The 23,663-nt window shown below is 49.7% G+C and overlaps 1 protein-coding gene across 2 annotated transcripts in view; it reads right to left on the reverse strand.

Annotated features, from left to right (window-relative positions):
* The window catches only part of LOC105696583 (homeobox protein invected), a 36,400-nt gene extending 18,025 nt beyond the window's left edge, over positions 1–18,375 (reverse strand). For both annotated transcript variants that reach the window (XM_012419165.1, XM_012419156.1), the window contains exon 1: positions 17,402–18,375. In XM_012419165.1, the coding sequence (XP_012274588.1) occupies positions 17,402–18,140 (739 nt within the window). In that variant the 5' untranslated portion in view covers positions 18,141–18,375. The remainder of the gene's footprint in view (positions 1–17,401) is intronic.
* Between the last annotated feature and the right edge of the window lie 5,288 nt (positions 18,376–23,663).

Below are 23,663 nucleotides of genomic sequence, written 5' to 3' on the forward strand. Positions count from 1 at the left end.
AAGAGGGACCCTGGACGACGAATGCGAGGTTACGCGTTACTAGCAGAGAGTATAAAAGGGGACAACTGCTTTAATTAAACACACTTAATTAATCCTAACGTATGGCGGACTGCCCTTGTGTGCGCGTTCGCACTCTGATATGTTTGCGTTCCCATGGTTACCGCCGCGGAAATAGTTACACGGTTTGCAACAATCGGTTAAACAATGGTAAAGATATTTGCAAAGGGGGAGGTTTTCTATTTTTTACGGCCAGGCGTTGCAGTTTGCGAGTAGGGTGGAATTTCAAGACACGTATAATTGCCGATCATTTAATTGCTATTAATTGAATGAAAAATTTAATTGTTCAAAAAACAGCGGTTAACGGTCAGTAAAATGTAGACTTTCCTTTTCCACTCTACTTTGCTCTTGTCCAAACGAGTTCGCCGTTGACGAGACACTTGACAAGAAGGATCGCCTCATATCCGGCGAAAGATGACAGGTGGTTGCAGGCGGTGACATATGGACAAAAGTGTCCACCTTAATGGAGTCATGTGGGTTTCGCCGTAGGGAATTGGTCCCCCACCGTGTCCCTAATGTCCGGCCTTAAGGTGACACGAAAGTGTCCGAGAGGTCTCGTTTAAAAAAAAAAAAAAATTTCCCCCAAACTGGGTGTACCGAATCGTTTCAAACATTGCACCATGACCACCGAGGCCTTAAGGAAAATCCCTAGACCCATGAATTTCCTTTAGTGGTTCGTAGAAAAATTTGATAAATAATTGATATAGAAGACGCCACTTTCATGTCCCCTTAATCTTCACCCCTTTGATGGGAATCTCGAAGAGGCCTCTTCGTCTTACTTTTTTTGCCCGCCGCGCATTCTTCCTTTAATTATACCATTCGATGACTGTTCCCTCTCAAAGCGACCGGCCATTTTCGTTCCGTTAATTGGGAACGACTTTCTTTTCGCTTTTCCAATCGAGGGACATGGATTAGATCGGGAGATACCTATCGGTCCGTGGACCAGCTGGCGGATCGGCGATAATTTGGAGAGGCCAATTTCGGAAACTAGAGGTATATTTATGTGCGAGCGGGTGGTCGAACGGTAGCCAAGAGTCGATTAACGGGTCCTGAAGGAATTTCAAGGATCCGGGACCGACCGGTCGGGCATATCGACTGTCCTTGCCGGAAGTCGGCCTATGAGAGGTTAGGAATGAAGAAGCATCGATCGTTAAAGGATCGACTCTCCCTGGGCCTCTCCTTCTGCCGGAGACGAAGACAAAGTGTCGTCCCGCGTAACACCGAGTGTCAAAACCAAGGGAATCCGCAACAACGACGACGAGCAGGGATCTCTCTTCGAAGATGTCGATTGCCAGCTTTCGCGATTTTACGCCGTCTGACGAAATTACGGAAAATCGGTACGGAGATGGGCGGCGTGTCGCAATTTTTCCCGCGGCTCGTTTCCTCGTTCCCGCCGAGAAAGGGCTAGAAATCCGCCTCTGAGGAAAAAGTGCCCCCTATAAAAGTTGGTCCGCGCGAGGCGAGGAGAAAGTTTTGTTGGAACTGTTTTTCGATATTCTCAGTCGTTTAGGCAGAAATTCGGATCCAATGGGCGGGAGGCTCGGTCGAGGCTCGCGCCAAGCGCGAACGCCGCTGCGACGCCGGGTCTCTTTACGGGAAAACTAGAAAAACGGGGGGATGGATCTCCTACCGGGATCGCCTCAATTTGTCAAGCTGCCGCGTATCGCGAAATCCGAGGCGTCGATGCACAACCACCTAGATTTTACGGGGCTACCTCGATGGGCAACGAAAATAACAAAGGGAAACAAAGGATCCCGCCTTTCGGAGGTTAAGCGCGCGCAGTCGGGGAGGAAGGCTCGCGCGGCTCTCATCGTAACTCAAGTCTAGTTAAGGGAGCCATAATTCAGGGGATAGCACTGGGCCGTCGTTTACTTCGAACGGCCCATAAATTATGAGCTTTTAATTTCGCGATATTAACCGATGCGTGATCGGAGGACTCGCATGTCCGCCTGGAGTCGCAAGATCGTGGACCGGATTTGAGAAAGTTCTCCTCGCGCGTCCTCTCGACGACGAGCCGACCGCCCTGGGCAATATCTCGAGTATTAATACGACTCGATCGACCTCGTCCATAAATTAAATTCTCATTTAATTAGATCAGCTGGATGTTTATATCGTAGCTGTTCCTTGAAGAAACCGCGATAAAACTGAAATCCTCCAAAGCGGCGCCATTACCCCCCACTGATCGAAGACGCAATTAAAGGCTGCGGGAAATTAATAGCGGCTTCTGACCTTCCCGGTGACGGCATCGTAATTAAAGGAAAATCATTTAACCCTCTATGGGCCCGTGTAACTTTCAGGTCACATTTTAAATGAACAATTTTTTTCTCATTTGCATATATAGGTTCCTAATTGCTGATTTTTCGTTCCCCCAATTTTTTTTTTGTGAATGAATAATTCGGCCCATAGAGGGTTAACATCCCATAATTGAATCGATGGATTATTTCGTGTATGTTCATCGTGAAATTTTAATAAAAGCCGTACCTTTTTACCTTGACGTCGTTATGGCTCTTATTAGAAAACCCCAAATAATCCTAGGAAGTCGCGGGTAACCTCACGCCGGTGGCGGTATCGTAATTAAAGGAAAATCATTTAATATCCCATAATTGAATCGATGGATTATTTCGTGTATGTTCATCGTGAAATTTAATAAAATCCGTACCTTTTTACCTTGGCGTCGTTATGGCTCTTATTAGAAAACCCAAAATAATCCTAGGAAGTCGTGGGTAACCTCACGCCCGGAGCTTTCGTACTTTTCCGGTGGCGGCGCTGCAGCTGGCTCGTCGGCACTTTTTACAATCTCGGCGCGCTTCCGAGTGACGCGGGAGGTCCGCCGTATCGCTCGGCTCGGCTCGGCTCGGCTCGGCCCGGCGCCGAGCTCCCATTTCCCGACTCGGAATCAGCGCCGATGAAGCCATAAAGCCTAAGCGAGGTTAGGTACCCTCGGGAATACATATTTATACTGGAGTGCTCGAAAATTACCGCTATCCATTTTCATATTCATTAAGGGGTCTCCCGTGGATTAGCATGCTAATTGCAATAATAAGCGGCAGTAAAAGTTCTCGCCGATGCATCGCCGATGGACCGAGCACTTCCCTCTTCTCCTCTCTCTCCTTAGAGACTCTTTAGGGGCCCGGCACTCGCAGTCGTTACTCCGAGGAGGTACTTAAGCGCCAAGTGGTTTTTATCCGTTTTCAACAATGGCGGTAACCGGCGAGCTCTCGAGTTAAAAATTATTGCGGACGCCGGACCTCCGGAGGAAGTCGTGCTCTTGTCCCGCACCTCTACTGGTCTCTGTCTTTCCGAGCTCCAGCCGAGTGGACCCGAGTCGAGCCGAGTGGACCCGAGTCGAGCCGAGCTCGCGGACGCGCAGGCGCGGGAAGAGCCCGGCTAAAAATGGCCGCCTGTAAATCAATCCCGGGACATTAGCGGACGAATTGAAATATGCCCCGTGCAAGGCGCGGCGCGTCTAACAGGTGTTACGCGATTTTATAACGCCACCGGCCAGGCCGTTTCTTTATCGGTAGTAACGCACCGACTTTACGCCCCGTGACCTACGACCTCGGAGCTCGGCGGACCTACCGCGCCGCTTCCTCAGAAAATTCGAGCTCGACCCCGAGGAACGTGTCTCCGGGTTCTTCGAGAGGGTCGAGTCCGGGTCGAGCATGCGAGATAACGACGGAATGCCGACAGATGACAGGAAGTCTCGAGAACCCGGAATCCAAAGGCATTTTTAACGGTAACCCGGGACTCCATTCTTCCCTGTAGTACTCCGCGCCAAGTACGTCTCGTTACATGTCTCACATGACAACGAAAGGGTGCCAGGCAGCGTTTCGTCGATCGACGAAACCGTGAGGTCATTTATAAAGTTAGTGGCGTCGACAAAGAACAGGAAATCATCCCCAGGGTAACGGAAGTCCCGCGTGGGGGGGAAAAAATCCTAGATATAATTTACCTTCTGGGTAAACCTTTTCGTTTCCGTAAACCACCGCTGGGGAGCGCGTGGGTGGAGGGCTCTCGATCGGATCCTTCCGTTTCATTCATAAGCGCGTTTCGTTCGGCCGATTCGAGGACTTGCCGGGCGCATGCGCGCGGGAGAGTTCCGCGGTGCTCCACGTGCGCCGGTGTGTCGCTGGAGTGTCGGCCGGCGCGGCGCTGTGTGTCGAGGTGCGCGCGGCTGTGTGCGCACTGGGTAAGTATAGATGTAGCGACGCAAGCCGGTCTACTTGGGTGGTCCGTCGAAGAAGAGACCGCACGCAGAGGCTGCCCCCACCAGAAAAACTACCGGTCCCCACCACCGAGGCCGATGCCGCACACCGACGCCGCCTCGGCGTCGCGACGAGCCACCAACCACCGGCGCAACCGTCTCCGGAATATCTCTCAATCTAGCCGGGCGAATTCCGGCCGGTGCTTAGGCCGACTAGCGTCAGAGTTTACGTTTTTAATGCCCCGGCCCGGACGGATCGACGCGCCGCGTCGCCACTCCGCTCCGGTATCGACGATTGAGGTTAGGTTGCCTCGGAAAGATTCGGGGACTTTGTAGACGCGGGCAGTGCCGTGGCAAAGGAAATAATCCTGGGTCTTGGGGATATTGTAATGCCTCGATGGCGTCGAATTATGGATTATGAATAATCTTCTTCTTTGTAGACGCTGATGAGCTCTTGTCTGGGCATCGGCAACCGAGGTTAGACACGATGTATAAAGATGGCGCCGCGTCGCCACTCCGCTCCGGTATCGACGATTGAGGTTAGGTTGCCTCGGAAAGATTCGGGGACTTTGTAGACGCGGCAGTGCCGTGGCAAAGGAAATAATCCTGGATCTTGGGGATATTGTAATGCCTCGATGGCGTCGAGTTATGGATTATGAGTAATCTTCTTCTTTGTAGACGCTGATGAGCTCCTGTCTGGGCATCGGCAACCGAGGTTAGACACGATGTATAAAGTGAAGGAAATATTTCGAAGAGGTAAGGCAAATTATAGGAGGTCCATGGGCGGACCTATTTCCAGAATCATGGGCGAGGAAAGGCGAGCATGGTTAGAAGATATGAGCATTGCCTAAACAATTGATACGGCTAGACCTAGACGGTCCCTGCGAACAGTGGACGGTACGGCACTTGGTCGAGGATCATTTCTACACGAGGCTTACATACATAATTTTTAACGATTAATAATCTGCGAATCTACGAAACTATAGACTTGTCAATAGTAGATTCGCCTTCGTTAATTTCACCTCCTACAAAATATGGCGCCGTGTCGCCACTCCGCTCCGGTATCGACGATTGAGGTTAGGTTGCCTCGGAAAGATTCGGGGACTTTGTAGACGCGGATAGTGCCGTGGCAAAGGAAATAATCCTGGATCTTGGGGATATTGTAATGCCTCGATGGCGTCGAGTTATGGATTATGAGTAATCTTCTTCTTTGTAGACGCTGATGAGATCCTGTCTGGGCATCGGCAACCGAGGTTAGACACGATGTATAAAGATCCCGTTCTTTGTAGACCCTGTGATGTCTTCATGCTACCACAAGGCAGCCAGGCGAATTCCGGCTGACGCTTAGCTCGACTGGCTTCGGAGTTTATGTTTTTAATGCCCCGACCCGGACGGACCAACACCATCAACAACCGAGGTTAGGTATGATTTATAAAGAATCGTGTTCTTTGTAGACGCTGCATTGCCTCCACGTGTGTTCCGGCACCAACGACTACGGTTAGTTATGATTTATAAAGATTCGACCTCTTTGTCGACGCTGATGAGTCTCCATCGCGGGCATCAACTACCGAGGTTAGGTACGATTTATAAAGATTCGAGTTCTTTGTAGACGCTGATGAGTACCCGACATCAGTAATCGAGGGTTAGGAGTAAGGTATAAAAAATTCCGTTCTCTGTAGACGAGATGTCTTAATACCATTACGAGTCGGAAAATCGGATAATCGCAGGATCAACAACAGCTATTAGTTATGATTCCTAAAGGTTTGTAAACTCTTTGTAGATGCTGAGTCCATGCCAACATCAAGAATCGAGGGTACGTATGATTTATAAAATTTCAAGCTCTTTGTAGACGCTGGTGGGTCCCCACACGGTCTTCGCTCCGCCTTTAATATGCCGTGGAAATACTTCTGCGGTGCGTACGCAATGATTTCTTCGATTGTAGGTTATGTTTGCCCCCGGAGAACACGCAAGACCTGCCGGACACGAAAGATCTCGGAGAAGAGGAGCCGAATGAGCGCGGGTGCGAGACCGAGATAAATTCCCGTCCACCTGCATATTTATTAGTGCGTGTAAATGGCCGTCGAAATAAAAGAAGATACAGGAAGTGGCCACTTGACGTCCCGCGGGATGAACCGCCCAGGCATTATCGTATTTCACTTTAAGATTCACTTTTTCCCTTCCCAGAAGTGATACGCCGAGTCTCCTTCGTCTTATCCGCCGTTTACACGCACTTAGTGGAAACGACCTTAAGGCTGTAATTAAATGAGCTGTTCGATCCCCTGTACGTCGATAAGAAAAATGTAATTAGAACCTACCACGTCTTGTCATTTTTTTCACAAGTACCTGAGGGATACATGCAAATGATAGAGTTCACCGCTGGAATTATGTAGACGCGTCTTGCGACTTGCCCAGGAAATGTGGACACGAATTGACGTCACTTCGACCACGGAACTCTAAGTATAGTTATAGATATCGGCATTCATTCAAGCCGGTAGCCCTGTATAGGAAATCGATCGACCACGGGGCAACGATCGGAACGGTCTGGTTTAAAGGTAATACGTGAAAGCACACTCGCAATTGTCGACACAAACGCCCCAAGCTGTTTTATAACTCAAGCCTCGACTCGCGTCGAGGAAAAACGAGCGGCCCTGCGTATAAAACCTTGCGAACCACCTTAAAGGGTCGGCCATTTTTCTGCACCTTGCCCGAAATCCTTAGAAGTCTTTTTATTTGCCGCGAAACTCTACCGAGTATCTCACCACTAGAGCTACCGATGAAAATTGAAATTTCATGTTTCTAAAAGCCTCCCCGTATTCACGTGGTAAAGTTTGAAACGATTAGGTACAGGAAGAAGAGGAGAAAAGTGTGACGTGCGATTGATGCCACTTTCATACCCCCTTAAACGGTGTTATTTGGGAGGTCAGACCCAAATGCAAATGCCTAATGCTGAATTAGAGTCGTTGGACCTATGCCTAGGGTTGGGACGAAATCTCTGCTGGGTCCGGCCTGGGTCCAGATTTTGTTACGCGGGTCAGGAATGTAAACCCGGCGTTAAAGAGGCACTCCACCGGCCGCAAAGTCTGGGCCTCGGAGTCGCCAGTTTGCGGCCTTTGGGGTTAGGTCAAACTCTGGGTTTTGACCGAAAAAGACCACCGCCTCTGGGCCCATCCTGCGAGTTCGCGCTCGACTAATCGCCAGCCCCGCGGTCCGTTACCGCAACGGTTACTTTGGTTAAGCACCGGAGTCATTGAGAAAATTGCGGGTCTGTTTGCACTGTCAGCCCCGGACTGGTTTCAATCGGTTAGCCGCGGACAGCCTATACTTGAACGGGCATCGGACGAAATCGCTCTATCAGGGCTTGACGCGAATACACGTACTCCTTCGAGGCTGGACCCAGCACGAAAACCACGGGAGGATCGGCCAGAGTTCTGGGGGAAATTCCCTCCCAGAGCAGATTCTACTCCTGCGATCAGCTGTAGGGTCTACTTAGCTGATCCTTTATGGGGCAGCTTTGGGACTTTACGAGGTAGTTGCAGTTTTCGCGGAGATCAGGGGCAGAATGAAGTTTCCACGTGACGAAAGATGACGTTACGATGGATCCTAACTTCTGGGGAAATTTACTCTTGGAGTGGATTTTCTTACTGCAATTGTCTTGCAGAGTCCATCCACATAGAGAACCGGGAAAGTGTATTCCAAGTTCTGAGGGAGTTCATCCAAGGATCGTTCATCCAAATCGCTCTATCAGGACTTGACGCGAATATACGTACTCCTTCGAAGCTGGACCCAGCACGAAAACCATGGGAGTACCGGCCAGACTTCTGGGGGAAATTCCCTCCCAGAGCAGATTCTACTCCTGCGATCAGCTGTAGGGTCTACTTAGCTGATTCTTTATGGGGCAGCTTTGGGACTTTACGAGGTAGTTGCGGTTTTCGCGGAGATCAGGGGCAGAATGAAGTTTCCACGTGACGAAAGATGACGTTACGATGGATCTTGACTTCTGGGGAAATTTACTCTTGGAGTGGATTTTCTTACTGCAATTGTCTTGCAGAGTCCATCCACACAGAGAACCGGGAAAGTGTATTCCAAATTCTGCGGGAGTTCGTCCAAGGAGCGCTTGGCAGCCGGCAAAAAGGAGAGACGCTACCAGTCTCTGGGACTTTCATCTTTTTCTCCCCGGCTAAACGATTCATGGGAAGTGCTGCCTAGTTAGAAAGCACCGGGATCGCCCGAGAGACCGAACCTGGACTTCCGTAGATGATGCCGATGGCTGCGATACCCTACGCGACGAGATATTCTATGACCTCCATGTATTCCCCCCCATCATGTTGTATTATCGATTTTGCTCATCACTGAACAAACGATACTGGAAAAAGTGCAAAACCAATACCTAGATCTGATCATACCAGCTCGTCACGAAACAAATGGTACTTGGAAAAATTTCAGGACCAAGGGCGAAGAGGTACACGAAACTCCGTCCGAGAGGGGTTCATCCAAGAAGAGGCTGACCTCCGACAAGAACCAGAGACGTAACCTGTACATCCTGCCGCGATTTTTCCTCGTCACCCAACCGGTACGGCTATATCGACCGGGACCATTACCGGGATCGACTCTCTGAATGGTTTCCCGCGATCCATCGGGGCACGTTCCGAGGTAGCCGAACGAGTAGCGGACCATCCGCGGTAACCATCGAGTAACTCCGTAAAAACGAAACGATCTCGAGAGGCAGTTATCTCCTCCATCTCTAGACGTCACCGAGCAACCTGAAGATGGCTCAACGGATAGTTTGACGAATCGCTCACTGTCCAGGCGAGTCCAGGAATCCACCTCGACGTATCGAAGAAATGCGAAAAAATGACCTCCCACCCGAAAGAAAAAAACACAAAAAAAAAACAAATGTCTCTTCTCCCAAAGAAACGATTCCCTGGAGTATGTCTAAATAAAATCAAAGTAACGTAGACTTCGCTGAAAAATCTTCAATGTTTATCTCCGATGCAAAAACCACTCGAGCGAAAACCCAGACGTGGGATTGATGAACACGTAATTTGGTACTATTCGCCCATTCGAGTTTCTTCTCTTGGCTCCTAGTCAACCATCAGCACCGAAAGAAACGACGGCACGAGAGAAAGATACTGTTTAGTGGCTGGATTATTTTGTTGACCAAGCGGAAAGATTAAAGCCGACCGGTCCCCCCAAGAACTATTAACGGTATAATCGAGGAAAAAGCTCTCTCATCGGATTCGCCCAGGTAACTCCGGTTTAACTCCAGTTAAACTGTAGTTTTGCCTTTCGCTTCTTCCCTCTTTTCTTCCTTTTTAACTACCGCGTTAACACAGTGTTCGCCGATTCCAGGACCCCGGGGACCGGGCGAAAGGGTTGTAGGATTGAGAAAAAAGTCGATTAAAAAAGGATTAAACGCCGATCATTTCTGAGGAGATGCTGCACCCTTCGTTGTTAACGTCAGAGCGCCACAGATCGCGGATTAAGAACAACCGGATGACTTGTCTTGTGTGGCCGAGACTGTCCGCAAACAAAAATTAGTATAAAAAGTTGAAATTTCACGATCCCCAGGACCTTCCACACAGCCTCCACATTTTTAACGTAAATCTCTAAACAATTCGATGCTCCCGTCCCTCGTCACCGGAAGACGTTAACTCTTTTTTCTTTTTCTTTTTCTTCAGAGTGTAGCGGCTAAATGTTGTATTCCTTCGATATTAAAATCCTTCCAGACGTGTCGTAAGAAATTATTATTACCGGGTACCCAAAAATCATATTTGTCACATTTTATCGAATTTAATGTTGGGACGTGGACTATCGTCTTGCCCAATAATGGCTATTCTTGCCCCAAGAGACTCGTATCGGGCCAAGATCACCCCGTTACCGATATTTATTACCACATGGGAAGAGTTCGGTTCTCGTTGGGTGCGAATACGAAGAACAAGGAGTTTCGAAAACGAGACCAAGGGACAGCCGAAGCGTGTCGTCACGCCTTTTCGGTGTACACATCCGAAGATTTTCGCTCCTCCCTGCCCGTCTTTGTGTCCCCGTCCGTTCGAATTAATCAGCTCTTTCTCGCGACAAAGGAGCCTGTCCCTCTCGCAAGTCTTCATCGTCGGAGCGACATCGTGTCGCCGAATAATCGGACCGTCCATCCGTGAAGAGCGACCGAGAAACTCGCGCCGACCGTGTCGCCGCCTATCGGCCGTCACCGCAGTCCCTCATCGGGCTACATTGGAGTTTATTTCCACGTTTACGTCTATGTTTAGGTATAGTTTTATGTCGCGGCCTCTTCACCGTCCGAGGCCACACAAGACGCCGTGTCGGGTCTTCAAACCGAGACTCGGCCCACTTCCGGCGTCCCCAAAGGAAGCTTTTCCTCTAAAATTATCGGCATTCCATTTTCTTCATCCCTTTCCGTGACCCCCTTGCCTCTATATTAACGCAGTAGTTTCATAAACGAGATACTTTAGATGCCACTTTCTTCCCGCCTTAACCATTTGGCTACTAAGAGCGCCTAAAGGCGCCCGACGTTTGGTCCAATATTGCCTGCACGGTCAGACGAATTTCGCCCGTATGTCGGAATGGCTCCCTGTTCAGAGGGTGAAGATGAAATTGCCCCCGAGAGTCACGTGTCACCTTTGAATCGATTTTTGGACCATTCCGACCACAGTGAATCCATATTATTGCTGCGGATTGGAATTATATTGTATCGATCTCCTTGTTACACGGACTTGGCTGGACTTTCCGCAAGTCGTTTCGGTCGCTCGAGATTCCGCTACCAGTTGGCCGCACCGTCGAAATTGAGAGCGCGTGCAAACGCGCAAGGACGCTCGTCCTGTATAAACGGTCCATTAGCCCGAGCCGGGATCCTGACCGCGGGATAATATCGAAGAGTTTGCCGGATGCAAATTGAATGTAGGAGCGGATCGAATAAGCGAAAAGCTCGACCCGTACCGGTTAAAGCAGGGTCGAGAAATTGCTCCCACAGGACGAGCGATTAATTCCCTCGGCCAGCAAAGGACTCGCTGATGTGGTCAATGAGAAAGGGACGTCCCTACATTTAAAGGGGCATTGGTATATTTTATACCAGAAATAAAATTAAGGAGCGATCTCTGGGCGACATAAATATCCGGCACGAGGCATTTTTTAAACCCAGAAACAGAACCGATGGGTCTAATAAGGATCAACACCCAACAAACACCCGATACCACACAACAACACCTACGACCAGCGACGAAACTCAAGAGACAAGTCTCTAATCGATAGCTGTTGATCGGACGCTTCGATCAGCTGATCAACAGGGTATCAGGGAATCTCTTCAACGTGGGTGGAGGCTGCATCAGGCATTTTTTAAACCCTGCAACAGAACCGATGGGTCTAATAAGGATCAACACCCAAGAAACACCCGCCACCACACAACAACACCTACGACCAGCAACGAAACTCAAGAGACAAGTCTCTAATCGATAGCTGTTGATCGGACGCTTCGATCAGCTGATCAACAGGGTATCAGGGAATCTCTTCAACGTGGGTGGAGGCTGCAGTTGGTGCGATAAAGTAATAAGGATCTATAAATAGCGGGCACGAACCTGCGGAGGCATTAAGGCACGATTGGAAGCAAGGAGGGAGCTTGACCGCGAAAGTCAAGAACATAATCATAGAGTGCAAACCAGGCCTCTCATTTTCTCTTGCTCTCGCGAGTTCCTTCCCGCTGTTCCGTCTCTCTTCCTCCCTCTCCTCGCAGAAGACGAGCCGTGTGCGGTTATTCTGATTCCCCCGAGAACCTGTATCCTGCCGATCGGGACCCAGAAACGGGGACTCCGAGGACATTGTCGCCGAGTTCCTCGAGGCTCCTTTTATTTCCCTCGTTTGGGGGATCCGACAGTCGAGGGGAAATATTTCTTACTCTAAGGAGGAGGGATCCTGCGAAACTTCTGATCTGGCATATGAAGGGTCCTCTTCAAGGACCACCTCGAAGTCGTCACTCGAGGTGATCCTCGATTAGTAGAATTCCAACGAGCCGGGCTGTTCAATTAAGACCTCTGTACATTCCTCATTGTCTTTCATTTTAATTTATTCCTTTGCTTCTATTAGACGCATCGAAGGAACCAAGATGGCGGCCGGCCCAAGCGGTGAAAAGTCGACTTGGAGCCCCCTTAAAGAGTCGCGGACACCTGCCCTCCATTTCCTGTTTCTCGTATCGATTTAACGAGTGCCTCTCCACGGGGGGAAATGCCACGTTCTCCTTTTCAGATTACTGTGAACTACCCCTAGTTGGTTTCCCCTAGGACGGGAAATCGCTTAACAAAAAATTTCGTTTGAAATTGCCCCAGAAATGGGATTAACGACGGCTGGGTTCTTTCAAAAGGCACTAGGTGTCCTCGGGGTGTTCGCGATTTTATTACGAGCCATTTCGGGAGCGAGAAGACCGCGGGGGGAGTTTTGCTCCGTTCTAAAATCACCGGTAGGAACGAATTGGCAGGACGAAACGACACCAGGGGTCGCGCCACCCTTACGACGATTTCCCCTATAAATTCATTAAAACAACCCTTCGGCGAGTGTCTCCCATCGCGGGCGAAAACGTAGCAATTGAATTCCTGGCATAGCTGGGAGCTGCGACGAGTGGGGTGGNGTGGGTGGAAAAGTTATTCCGACGTTGCGACTCTCCAGCCGCGATTTCCCGATAGCTCTCTCGTTTCAGGGGGACTCTTTTTCTTTCTTTTTTTTTCAGTAGAAATGAACCTAAAGTGTAAATGAGAGAAATGTTTCCAATATCGAAGTATCGAAGTTCTAATATAAATCGAGTAGGAACAGTGAAATGGCCGTCGAGAAAGTAAGGGCGAAATTGATACCACCGATATCGAAGTAATCGACGTTAAGAAAAATCCTTCGTTATCTTTTAATTGATTACGGATTTAATTTCAAGGATTTCATTAGATCGCACAACTGTACAGTGAAAATATCAGGCGAAGAGGGGGAAGCTATGGGCGTGGCGTTGCATTCACCACGCCCCCCGGGATTGCACTTTCACGTTTCTCGCGATTTGGTTATCGAAACCGTGTTCTCCTAGAGAATAAATCGTCGCCTATAACGTCTTTATAGGAACGGCATATTTTTAAGACGTATCCATACCGAGTATTACTGAAAACCGCGGTTAGGAACGATTTAAGGCAACTGTACAGTGAAAATATCAGGCAGAGAGGGGGAAGCGATAGGCGTGGCATTGCATCCACCACGCCCCCAGACCCAACTCTACATTTCTCGAAAGCGTTTCCTTCTTAAAAATGAATCGGCATCTATAATGTCCTTATAACGTCGGCAGTTTAGCAGAGCGTGCCGCGATACGCCTTAATGTTCCCCGCGGATAAGGACGAAAACCTGCGGAGGACGTTAAGCGGAAAGTTAACGAGTCCATTAATGCCGCTCGTTATATTTACACACTCATGCCCCTCGGACCCCGCGACCGGTGTACTTGTACCTGCAAGTAACTCCGCGGTAATTACGATATCTCAAGCGGCGTGCACACCGAAGACACCTTTACGACTTCTATCGCGTATACACCGACAAGAGGCGGGTTAAAAAGAGCCTAATTGAAAATACGCCAACTATCGGGAAATCGGGCCATGTCAGTCGAGGTATCGGAACGAGACCCTCCCCCCTCGCCGAAGAGAGTGACACCGTACCCCAGGGTGATAATGAAACGCCCCGGCGATAAGAACAAAACGACGTTTTTCGCCACTCCTGAGGCCGACAAGGGATTTAATTATTGCTCCGCAATTACGGGCAACAAAGAAATCCTGCCGTGGAATGTTTGTTCTGCTAATCCTCGCGGGGTAATTAGACATAACTTCGCGGCCGATTTAACGAGGCGGCGCTAATTTCAGTTGTTAAATAATTAATAACCTCGCCTAGTTGGCCTGATTGTTGATGTTGTCGATTATTTACTTCAATGTCTTTATAATTATTATACGAAAACGACAGGTGGAGTATGCCATTTGGTACAATACACAATATAATTCTACCCAGCTGTCGATATAAAAACCAACGTCGGCAACGTAGGCATTTAGAAAAATCTTCTTCGTCGACGTTGATCAAGTTCCTCGACGTGTTTCACATCGCCTTAAGGTATTTTCTGAGATGTTAATATGAAAGGTGCAATCAATAATATCTTGCATATATGAAAGATATAATCGATTGTACATTTAATTGCGGCAGAGATTCTAATGAAAAGGTTATCGAACGTTCATTTTAAGAGAAGAAGAAGACTTTCGACATTCGAGGGACCACCTCGATTATGAGGTCTCTCGAGGTGACGGTGAAAAAATATTTGTTCCTCGGATACTCTCGAGTCAGGAATATCAACATACTCGTGGAAGACGAGACCGACAACCATAAGCTGCCCACCCACATGGATCCCTAGGGTCCCATTTACACGGCACGACACTCGTAAGCCACGTCCTCGACGGTCCACCCGGTGACAAGACGTTCATTATATCGTTGTCCCCGACGACAGCTTCACTTCCGGTCCACATTCGTCACCTCGAGCCGAGCCCGGACTCCTGCCAAAAAACGATCTCCCTTTCTACATATTTAATTCCCCGGATAAATGCGACCACGTACGCAGACAACATGTCGACATATACCCTGACAAAGCTAGCAAAAAATGAGAAAAATTGAATCGATAGATTTAAACCACGGGAATTAATTAATTAATGAGTGGACTGACGAAGTTGGCAAAAATGAGAAAAATTTAGTCGATAGATTTAAGCCACGGGAATTAATTAATTAAAGAATGGACTGACAACGCTAGCAAAAATGAGGAAAATTGAATCGATAGATTTAAACCACGGGAATTAATTAATTAATGAGTGGACTGACGAAGTTGGCAAAAATGAGAAAAATTTAGTCGACAGGGTTAAGGCACGGATATTTACCGGTGATACCTCGACGTAAGAAGAAGAAAATAGGGATCTCTCAATTAATACCCGCCAGAATGAATTAATTAATGAAAGGTATTTAATCGCAGGTTGCCGCCGCGACGCGGCTCGGCCGCAATGATGGCGCCTCCGCAATTAACGATTAACGAACCCAGAGTCGTTAAATGAGGTCGATTATATCGGGTGAGTTACTCGGTACCGAGTGAAATTACCCAGGGATGCTGATATCTCGGAGAAACTCGATCTGACGAAGAGGACTCTTCGGGTACTCTTAGAGCATCGCGGGAATTTCGAGGTAGCACTTCTTCGGGTCTTTCTTCTCGGTTCTCCATCCCGAGGCAATTTCTTTTTCCTGAAGGTGGATTACGTAAATCGGAGCTTCTTATCGGTGAGGTATCGATACCCGGTCGGGAGGAACGGCGAGCACTTCTTCGAGATACTCTTCGCCGTGGAAATTTCATCCCACAGATAGAATCGCTTTATACATATATGTATAGTCCCTTTCATATCACCTTAAGCGCGTTTGATTTTTCTAAGTTACTTTACAGTGCATCGTCCCATCGGCGCTCTACTAAAAAATTCAAAATGGCGTCAGGACGCGACGGTACTCGAACCGAAAAATTTCTCGAAGTATCAATAGTATCTCTTCGAGATACTCTTCGCCGTGGAAATTTCATCCCACTGATAGAATCGCTTTATATGACCCTTTATACATATATGTACAGTCCCTTTCATATCACCTTAAGCGCGTTTGATTTTTCTAAGTTACTTTACAGTGCATCGTCCCATCGGCGCTCTACTAAAAAATTCAAAATGGCGTCAGAACGCGACGGTACTCGAACCGAAAAATTTCTCGAAGTATCAAGACCTATGCATCTAACAGCCGCCATAACCCGAGCCAATTATGCCCCGTGATTTCCCCCGATAAATAATTTATACAAAATGTCCAAATGGGGGGGGATCCTTGGAGTGACGCGTGGTAACAGTTCCAGTGGAAATCACAGTCGCAATGCGTCTCGGTGAAACAAGCCTCGAGTGGCCGACTTCTCGGCCAGGTTTGTTACCGGATCGCCATGGAACGGCACCTTCGATTTAGCCTTAATAAGATCGATGGATCCCTGGAGGCTGCCCGATAAGGGGTTCGACCTCGCGTCTCTATATCGGCTCTCGTGCCACGGCGAGCTGGCTCCGCAAATTAATGTCTCTTTATTTCGCGGGCCTTTCGTTAGGAAACCCATCGACCTCTTTAACGAGTGGCCAATACCAAAACGAGGTATTAACGTGATATGAAAGAGAAATTCAACATATATAAAACGTCAAAGTATTAAAAAAAAAATTAAATAAAAAAAAAAACACTTTTCTCCAAACAGGGTGCGAATCATTTAGAACTTCAGGACGTGATTTTAGAGGTCCTAAGAACGTGAAATTTCATTTCCCCTCTCAAAATGTGATCTAAGCTAAATAAAAGAAATTTTGTGTGAACAATGAATGATACAATGACCCTTTCATACCACCTTAATTACGCGACCTGGCCGCTATTCGACGTTAATGATATGATAGTTTCAGGTTTAAGGAGATGCCAAAGACGGAGTCGGGACACTTTCCGAGCCCGGCGGGAGAATAGGGAAAAATCCCCGGACTCCGTCCTGTAATTGCCGCGACCGACGTACGTATTAATCGTTCGCTTAATTACAGGCGTAATTGCACGTCGCTTCTTAGGCGAGCTCTCCTCTACCTAATTGCACCTCGCGAAACCGTCCACTGGTATAAATTACGACCCTACGTGAAGCAGTGCAATGGGTACCGAGACATATCTGCTCCGCAAGTACCGCCAGGACCTGATGGTCGTACTCGAGATTTCAAGAAAGTCAAAGGACGAAAAGAGAGCCCGTCGAAGAGCGAACGGAAGCCAACGAGTCCTTTTCGCTCTTTCTGTACGTCATTAGCATTTAGCGCCAGATCAAGCAAGACTAAATAAGCACTTAGCGACAATGCGCGGTTAAATTCGATCATGCATGTACTTGGCGCGAAACGCTGCCGAGTTTCACGATCGCAGGCCGACCAACATCAGTGATCAGCTGTTTGTCCCAGAATGTTCATTTGTATGGCGGAATGTGATTAATCGCAAGACCATCGGTCCGTACCAAATCCCATTTCTTCCCCAATTCCCTTCGCAGGGAACAAATGGATCATAAAGGGTACTTACCAGAAGAAGGTCTGTCGGAGTATCTGGTGCAGTAGACCCACGCCGGCCAGAGCATCTGCTTGCCAGGTTCCGGAGGAGCAGCAGCGCCAGCGGTAGCAGACGTGGCACTGCCCACGGAGATGCCGGGCGAGGTGTTGCTGGTGGAGGTCTCGGATCCCCGTTCCGAGCTCTCCGACGAGGACTCCAAGAAGTCCTTGGTAAGATCGATGGGTCTAGGCACGACCTTCTTCGGGCGAGACTTCTTCAGGGAGATGGGGTCCGTGATGCGCCTGCCAAAGTCCGCCTTAAGGATATTGTCTATGCTGAACTTTAAACTGGCTTGGTGCTGAAGGTTGTTGTTGTGGTTGTTTCCGTGGTTGTTAGGATGGCCAATCCCCCCGAGGGTCCTGGGTCCGTTCTCCTCCCTGGGAGAGTTAGGACTAGGGTCCCGAGGAGGTGGTGGCGGCGAGGAGTGCAGCAGTTTGCCGACGGAGAGCCTGTGGTGGACCGCGGTGGCGGGGACGTGCTGCACCTGCGAGGTGGGCTGCAGGTGAGCGTTGGGATTAGGATGAGGATGCTGGGGAAGGTGTTGAGGTTGAAGGTCCCTGAGGTCCCGCAAGTCCCTGAGATCTCGGCACGCGCTGGGATGGAGAACAGGAGTGGCGACTTGGAGACCAGCGACGGTCATCGCCGACGGCGGGGACAGAGGCAACCTGGTCACCAGGGGGACGCTGATGGGGGTCCTGTGCAGCCTCTCCATGGTCGGATAAACGATCTCATGTCCTAGATGCGGAGGGGGCAATCTCGGCGGGTAGTCCACAAGGTCTCCGGCATCCCTGGGGTACCGGGGCACCAGATGCGCGTGGGACGAGGGGTACCTGGGCACGACCACGTCCTGACTAGGATCGGGTCTCCCTGGGGAAGACGTGGCGACGCTTGAGGGCGACCTGACGGAGGCGGCAGGCGAAGACGGGGTTTGGCTGTACCCGGGTGGACTGGGGGTCTGCACGGGAGCTCCCGAACCCCCGCGATGATGGTAATAAAGGCCTCCGTCGTTGCAACTGGTCGAGCTCGAGGGGGAGGCCGCCGGCGAGGGCGTCGCCGACGTCCTGGTGTTGCTGTCGTCCCGGAAGTCTCTTTGTCTCTCCTCGTATACCCTGGGTGGTCCCTCCCGGGCGTCCAGGGTGGGCGTCGGCTCGCTCCCAACACTCAGGACCTCGCTGGTATCGCTCTCGCAGTCGCTCCCCAGGTCTCTCCTGTCCACGTCCTCGTGGACGCCGATCTGCCCGCGCGTCTCCACCATCTCCATCACCTCCGTCGCGGCTGGGCTGCTGGTCATGGTCATGGTCCGATCTACCGGACCTCTTCAGCTCTCCTCGATCGCGACCAGTCTCCCTTTCATTCTGCACCCCGAGAAGGATTCTCTACCTCGAGGCCACCCTCCAGCCCTGCGACCTCTCCAACGTCATCCCGGGTCCAAGAAACCACTCTGCGCTCCTCTTCCTCTCAGACCATCTTGCTTCAACGCCTCATCCCTTCCTGTCCCCCGGAACGACTGCTCCCTTGGGCATCCCTCCAGCCCCAAAACCTCTTCTAGCGCCTTCCTCTAACCTGCCCACGACCTTAGTACTCTACACTTCCGACTCGGCGTTCAACCTCGTCGATCCATTTCCATGACCTCTTCCAGTCTCCCCGACCTCGCACGCTGCGACACTTGCCGACACTCTTTCTCACCCAGATCCAGGCACAGCGCAGCGGTGCGCGTTACTACGCGTTACTGCGCGTTGTCACGCGCTGTATCGCGGCGTTGCGCGGTGTTGCGCGACTTCCGTCCAGAGAAGCCGCGAGCGGAGCAGTTCAACGAAACCCGGTCTGTCGAGAGAGCTGGTTGTCCAGTTGGTTGCCGCGGCACGTCTGCCCTCGTCCGAACGGTGGAGGGACGTCGAGGGGCGTTCCGAGGCGTCGACCATGAACCGCTACGCCCAGCACGGATCCAGGAGACCCTGGCCTGCCCTGCAGCGTCGGAGGGAGGTCTACTCTCCACGAGGGGCGAGGGGGAACTCGACATCTGGTGGACGGAGCGGAAACCTGCCACGGCGCGGAGCGCCCAGTCGAGGCAGCAGTCGCTGTGGTTGGTCGACCGCTCGGCCGCGCCGGAAGCCCTGCCTTCTGCCTCCCCTCGCTCTCCCCCCTCTCTCTCCTACTCCCTCTCCCTTACAATCGCGCTCGCGTTTCCTTCTCTCTCTCGGCTAAGGGATTCTCCGTCGCCATCTCGCTCCCCCTTTTTTGGACGCAACTCCTATCTACCGTCGCCAGAGGTCGGGCGGGAGGAGGACGCGACGCGCTACGCGTGTGGCCATCCCTGAACTACTCGCCAGTTCCACTTAAAATCTTAACGCACGGAGTAACGGCTTTTTGGTAACGCCGCTGAACGATTGCTCTTTGTTGGACCACGGGAGGGGGACAGGAGGGACCAATTGCGGATGAAAGGAACCCGAAATCTCGTAACTATGATTTTTTGAAGATTAACACGTTGACTACCGCTATGTCACCCGAATACGGTCAAGTAATACGACAGTCAAAGTGGTAAGGTGATATGACAGGGTTTTATCATTTTTCGGATTTTTGGTATGCATATATGGAGCACTTTCGTAACACCTTAACTGCCAAGTGATCCAATTGTCCCTGGGCTCGAAGCTTGTCGTAAACTCCCGGAATTACGGGGCAGTGTTTCACCAGAGCTTCGGGGAACGACAAACATAACCTCTGTTGGAGGTATATACTGCATTAACGATGCCTTTTCATTGTGCGATCGAAACGGCCAGGGAAAAGCGGTAAAATTAGATGCGTTCGTTGTTACTAGTCGCTTGGTATGTTACCTGTATACATCCGCTGCGGAATTTCCGTGCTTTAATAACGCTCGTAATAATCGTTTTACCTGCCGTGTGTGTCGCGCGCTCTATATTAAATTTCTCTACGGCGAAAGGGTTAAATGCATATTGCTTTTCCTTTTCCTGGCGACTACGCGTTGTTTTAGTAATCTGTGTTATATGACTCAGACTGTTCTTCCGCATTCGAGTTCCCTTGCCGTTGGACTTGGACTAACCCATGAAATGCATCGTCTGCAGATAATTTTTATTGCGACGCTACAACGTACTTGAATCTAATTACAGAGAGGTAGTAATCTAATCATTCTTCCTGGTGGTCGATTTCGATTTACCGGGATTAGACGATGCATGGAACGGACGTGCGTGCGCCGACACCTCGCTGGAAGACCGGAAGTTGTTCAGAGGAGAGCCATGGTGCAGGCCGGTTCTGCATTAATCCGTCCTGGTCGCTTATGGTAGTCGCCATATTAATGGAGGGTTGTAATCGGGATGGAACGACGAGCTCCTCGCTGACAACTAGCGGTTTGATCGCTCTACGATGATAATTAGCGGCGTTTCATCAGCCGTTGAGGAATTCGCGGCGCACTTACAAATCGCCCGGCTCTCTCGCCGTCCCGTGTTAAATTATCGTAATCGGCGAACGTTACTTGCCCGGCCGTGATTACTCTAATCATCGTCTTCGCCTCGGCCGATACGAGGAAGAAAACCTCTATACACTTCTGTACAGCCGCAACTCGGGCATAAATCCAGGATTTTTCAGCGCCAAGGACCTCCTAACCTCAACGTGAGTTTACCGACACCTTGATTTCGCTTCTTCTTTTCTTTTTTTTTTTTTCTTCCAGCTAAGCTCAATTGGAACGAAGAGGAAGATCCACGATTTACATTGTCGACCCTGAAACTCGATTCTCGAGTTCATCCGGATATTTTTTTCGCATGAAAAAAGAATTGCATTATTTCGAAGTCCCGTCATTGGTTAAAGTTTTTAAGTCGTGTACGAAACTGTCAATTTTAATTCTGGCAATTATGAAAGGTGATCGTATGAACTCAAAAATAGGGTTTCAGTGGAAGAGATGCGCATTATATATCTCGGAAGTTAGGAAAGGATCGCTCAGGTGGAAAACTTGTCTGGAGGAGGTCGATCGAGTTTTCCGACGCGGTTAAAAATCCGGAAAAACTTCTGCCAGATGGATCTTGGGTGATAGCGACTGTCAGCTACTTTGCCAGCTGATGTATGGGCGTGCAATTAAGCAATTATGCGCAAGAGCCTCCATACACGACCGACGGCCTCGACCGGGAAGCGATGTTGCGGCATGGCAGTGTGCCATGCTACTTACCTGCACCGACGTTCTAGCATTATGCAAGTCAGGAAGCAAATTACGGCCCAAAATGCCAGGACTCGGTCCTGAAATTCCCGTGGAACTGTGTTCTCGACGTCCCATTACAAGTTAAAGGCCTACACCACGATGAATGTCTCAAAGAAATTAAAAAATAGTCAGTTGCACAAAAAGGAGTTGCAGCAAACCCACTACACATTTTTCAATCTTATACGAAGACCCATCGAGAATATCTGTTTTCGAAAAAAAAAAAAAATTATAATTTTCAGACACTCATTGTGGTGTGACTTCTTATGTAGGAGTAATGGCGAGGTGCTGGATGCAATGAGTTCCTCTTGTCGCCCTGAAACAAATTTCCGATAAGACAATTCTGTGATTAGAGGCCATTTTTTCTTACGGTGGAATTTCAGTCTCGAGCGCGACTTAATTCCAGAGCAGCGCCATCGCGGCACTCCACACCTCGGGTTTATTACTCGTATCTGAAACGATAGAAGCCGATGTGTGGCCACACTAATACGGACGAGCTAATATCGGTACTCGCGCGCTATTCGCGAGTCCACTTACACGCAAGGTAGAGCACTATAGGTGGATACTTACGGGTAGTCTCGACGCGCAAACCGAGCCCGCCCTCGGGCCGCGATAACTCGCGATAACCCGATTAACCGCGATAGCCGAATATTTATTAGCCGCGGAGATTTCATTTGGATACTCGCCCTACGCCGCCCAGCCCTGCCGTTCGCCGGAAACGGAAGCGAAGCCTCGGGGAAGAGTTACTCCCCAAGCGGGAGACGCACCTCTTTTTCACCCCAATTTCCGCCTAATCTCTAAATTCCGCCTGAAACGTCTTCCAGAAACCTCCCGCACCAGGAATCGATACATAAACAGTGATCCTTAACGATTAGTCCAGTCACCGCGACGTTTCATTTCCGTTTTTCTGGCTTACAGATTAGGCACATCTACACATAACATAAAGCTAATCTCGAGACCACTAAACGGATTTTTATGCGGTTTTCGCTGTTCCATAGAGCATCTCTCCGAGAAAGTTAAAATGTATGGAATACTGATATATGATAAGAGAATGGCGCTTTTAACTAAATAAATTGATGGAAAAACGGCGTTGGGTACACTTTCTCTGTCCATGTGCGAAACTGAAGTGAGACCCTAGTACATAAAAGCACTTTGGTACCATAATCGCATGTACATAGGTAAATGGTTGCAACAATGACCGAGTGTCCAATTATCCCTGCTTATCCAATGTATCCTCCGAGTGATTCCCACAATGTACTCGCGTAAAAAAAAAAAAAATACTGGGCTCCCGGTAAATTGAATCGCCATTGTGGGCAGGTCGTTCCTCGGAGGCTTCGGGGCGTTTTGTAGAGTGTCAAGTCGGAGAACGATTATATTGCAGTTAATTTTTTCCAGACCGACGTGACGAGCGTGACTCGATGGATGGTCCCTTTTTCCGCGCTCTCCTTTCATTCGACGAGTCGAGAGGAGGACGCGTGTTGATTTATCCTCACCGATGGTATCGACTTCGCCAGGAATAAATTCCCTGCCCCCGGTGGAGGTTCGGGTTCCTCGTTATCGAGCGATCGATTGACGGCCCTGGGTAAACGGCCCCCGGGAGGTTCGAGCCTGCAAAATGAGAAATAACGACAATTTCCAACCGTTGGCCCTCGAGGCGGGCGTGAAAAATTCCCCGCTCGAAAGGCGCGATTCGCTCCGAGGTTGACAAACGGTCCCTCGAAATCGAAGTCCCGGGCAAAGAGAGCAAAATCGAGCCTCGCTTGATTTCCTGCAGTACCCCGGTTTCATCCTTGGACCTCCATCTTTAATCCGCCGTGAATGCTTTGGAAATTAACACGCGTATCTCGGGATGGAACGGCTGGCAGATTTCGATCCCCAACCAATGGTCGGGCGCAGCGACCTCCACACTGCAGCGGGGTTCATCCCCTTCTGGATATAACGAGCCCATTTCGGATTCCCACTGATGCGCCCCTCGTTTATGCCTCCCCTAACTGGCTGCAGGGTCCCAAAAACAGCGCCAATCATCTTTTCCAT

Source organism: Orussus abietinus, unplaced genomic scaffold, assembly GCF_000612105.2.
Source record: "Orussus abietinus isolate OABI.00-Male unplaced genomic scaffold, Oabi_2.0 scaffold13, whole genome shotgun sequence".
NCBI classification, from domain to species: domain Eukaryota; kingdom Metazoa; phylum Arthropoda; class Insecta; order Hymenoptera; family Orussidae; genus Orussus; species Orussus abietinus.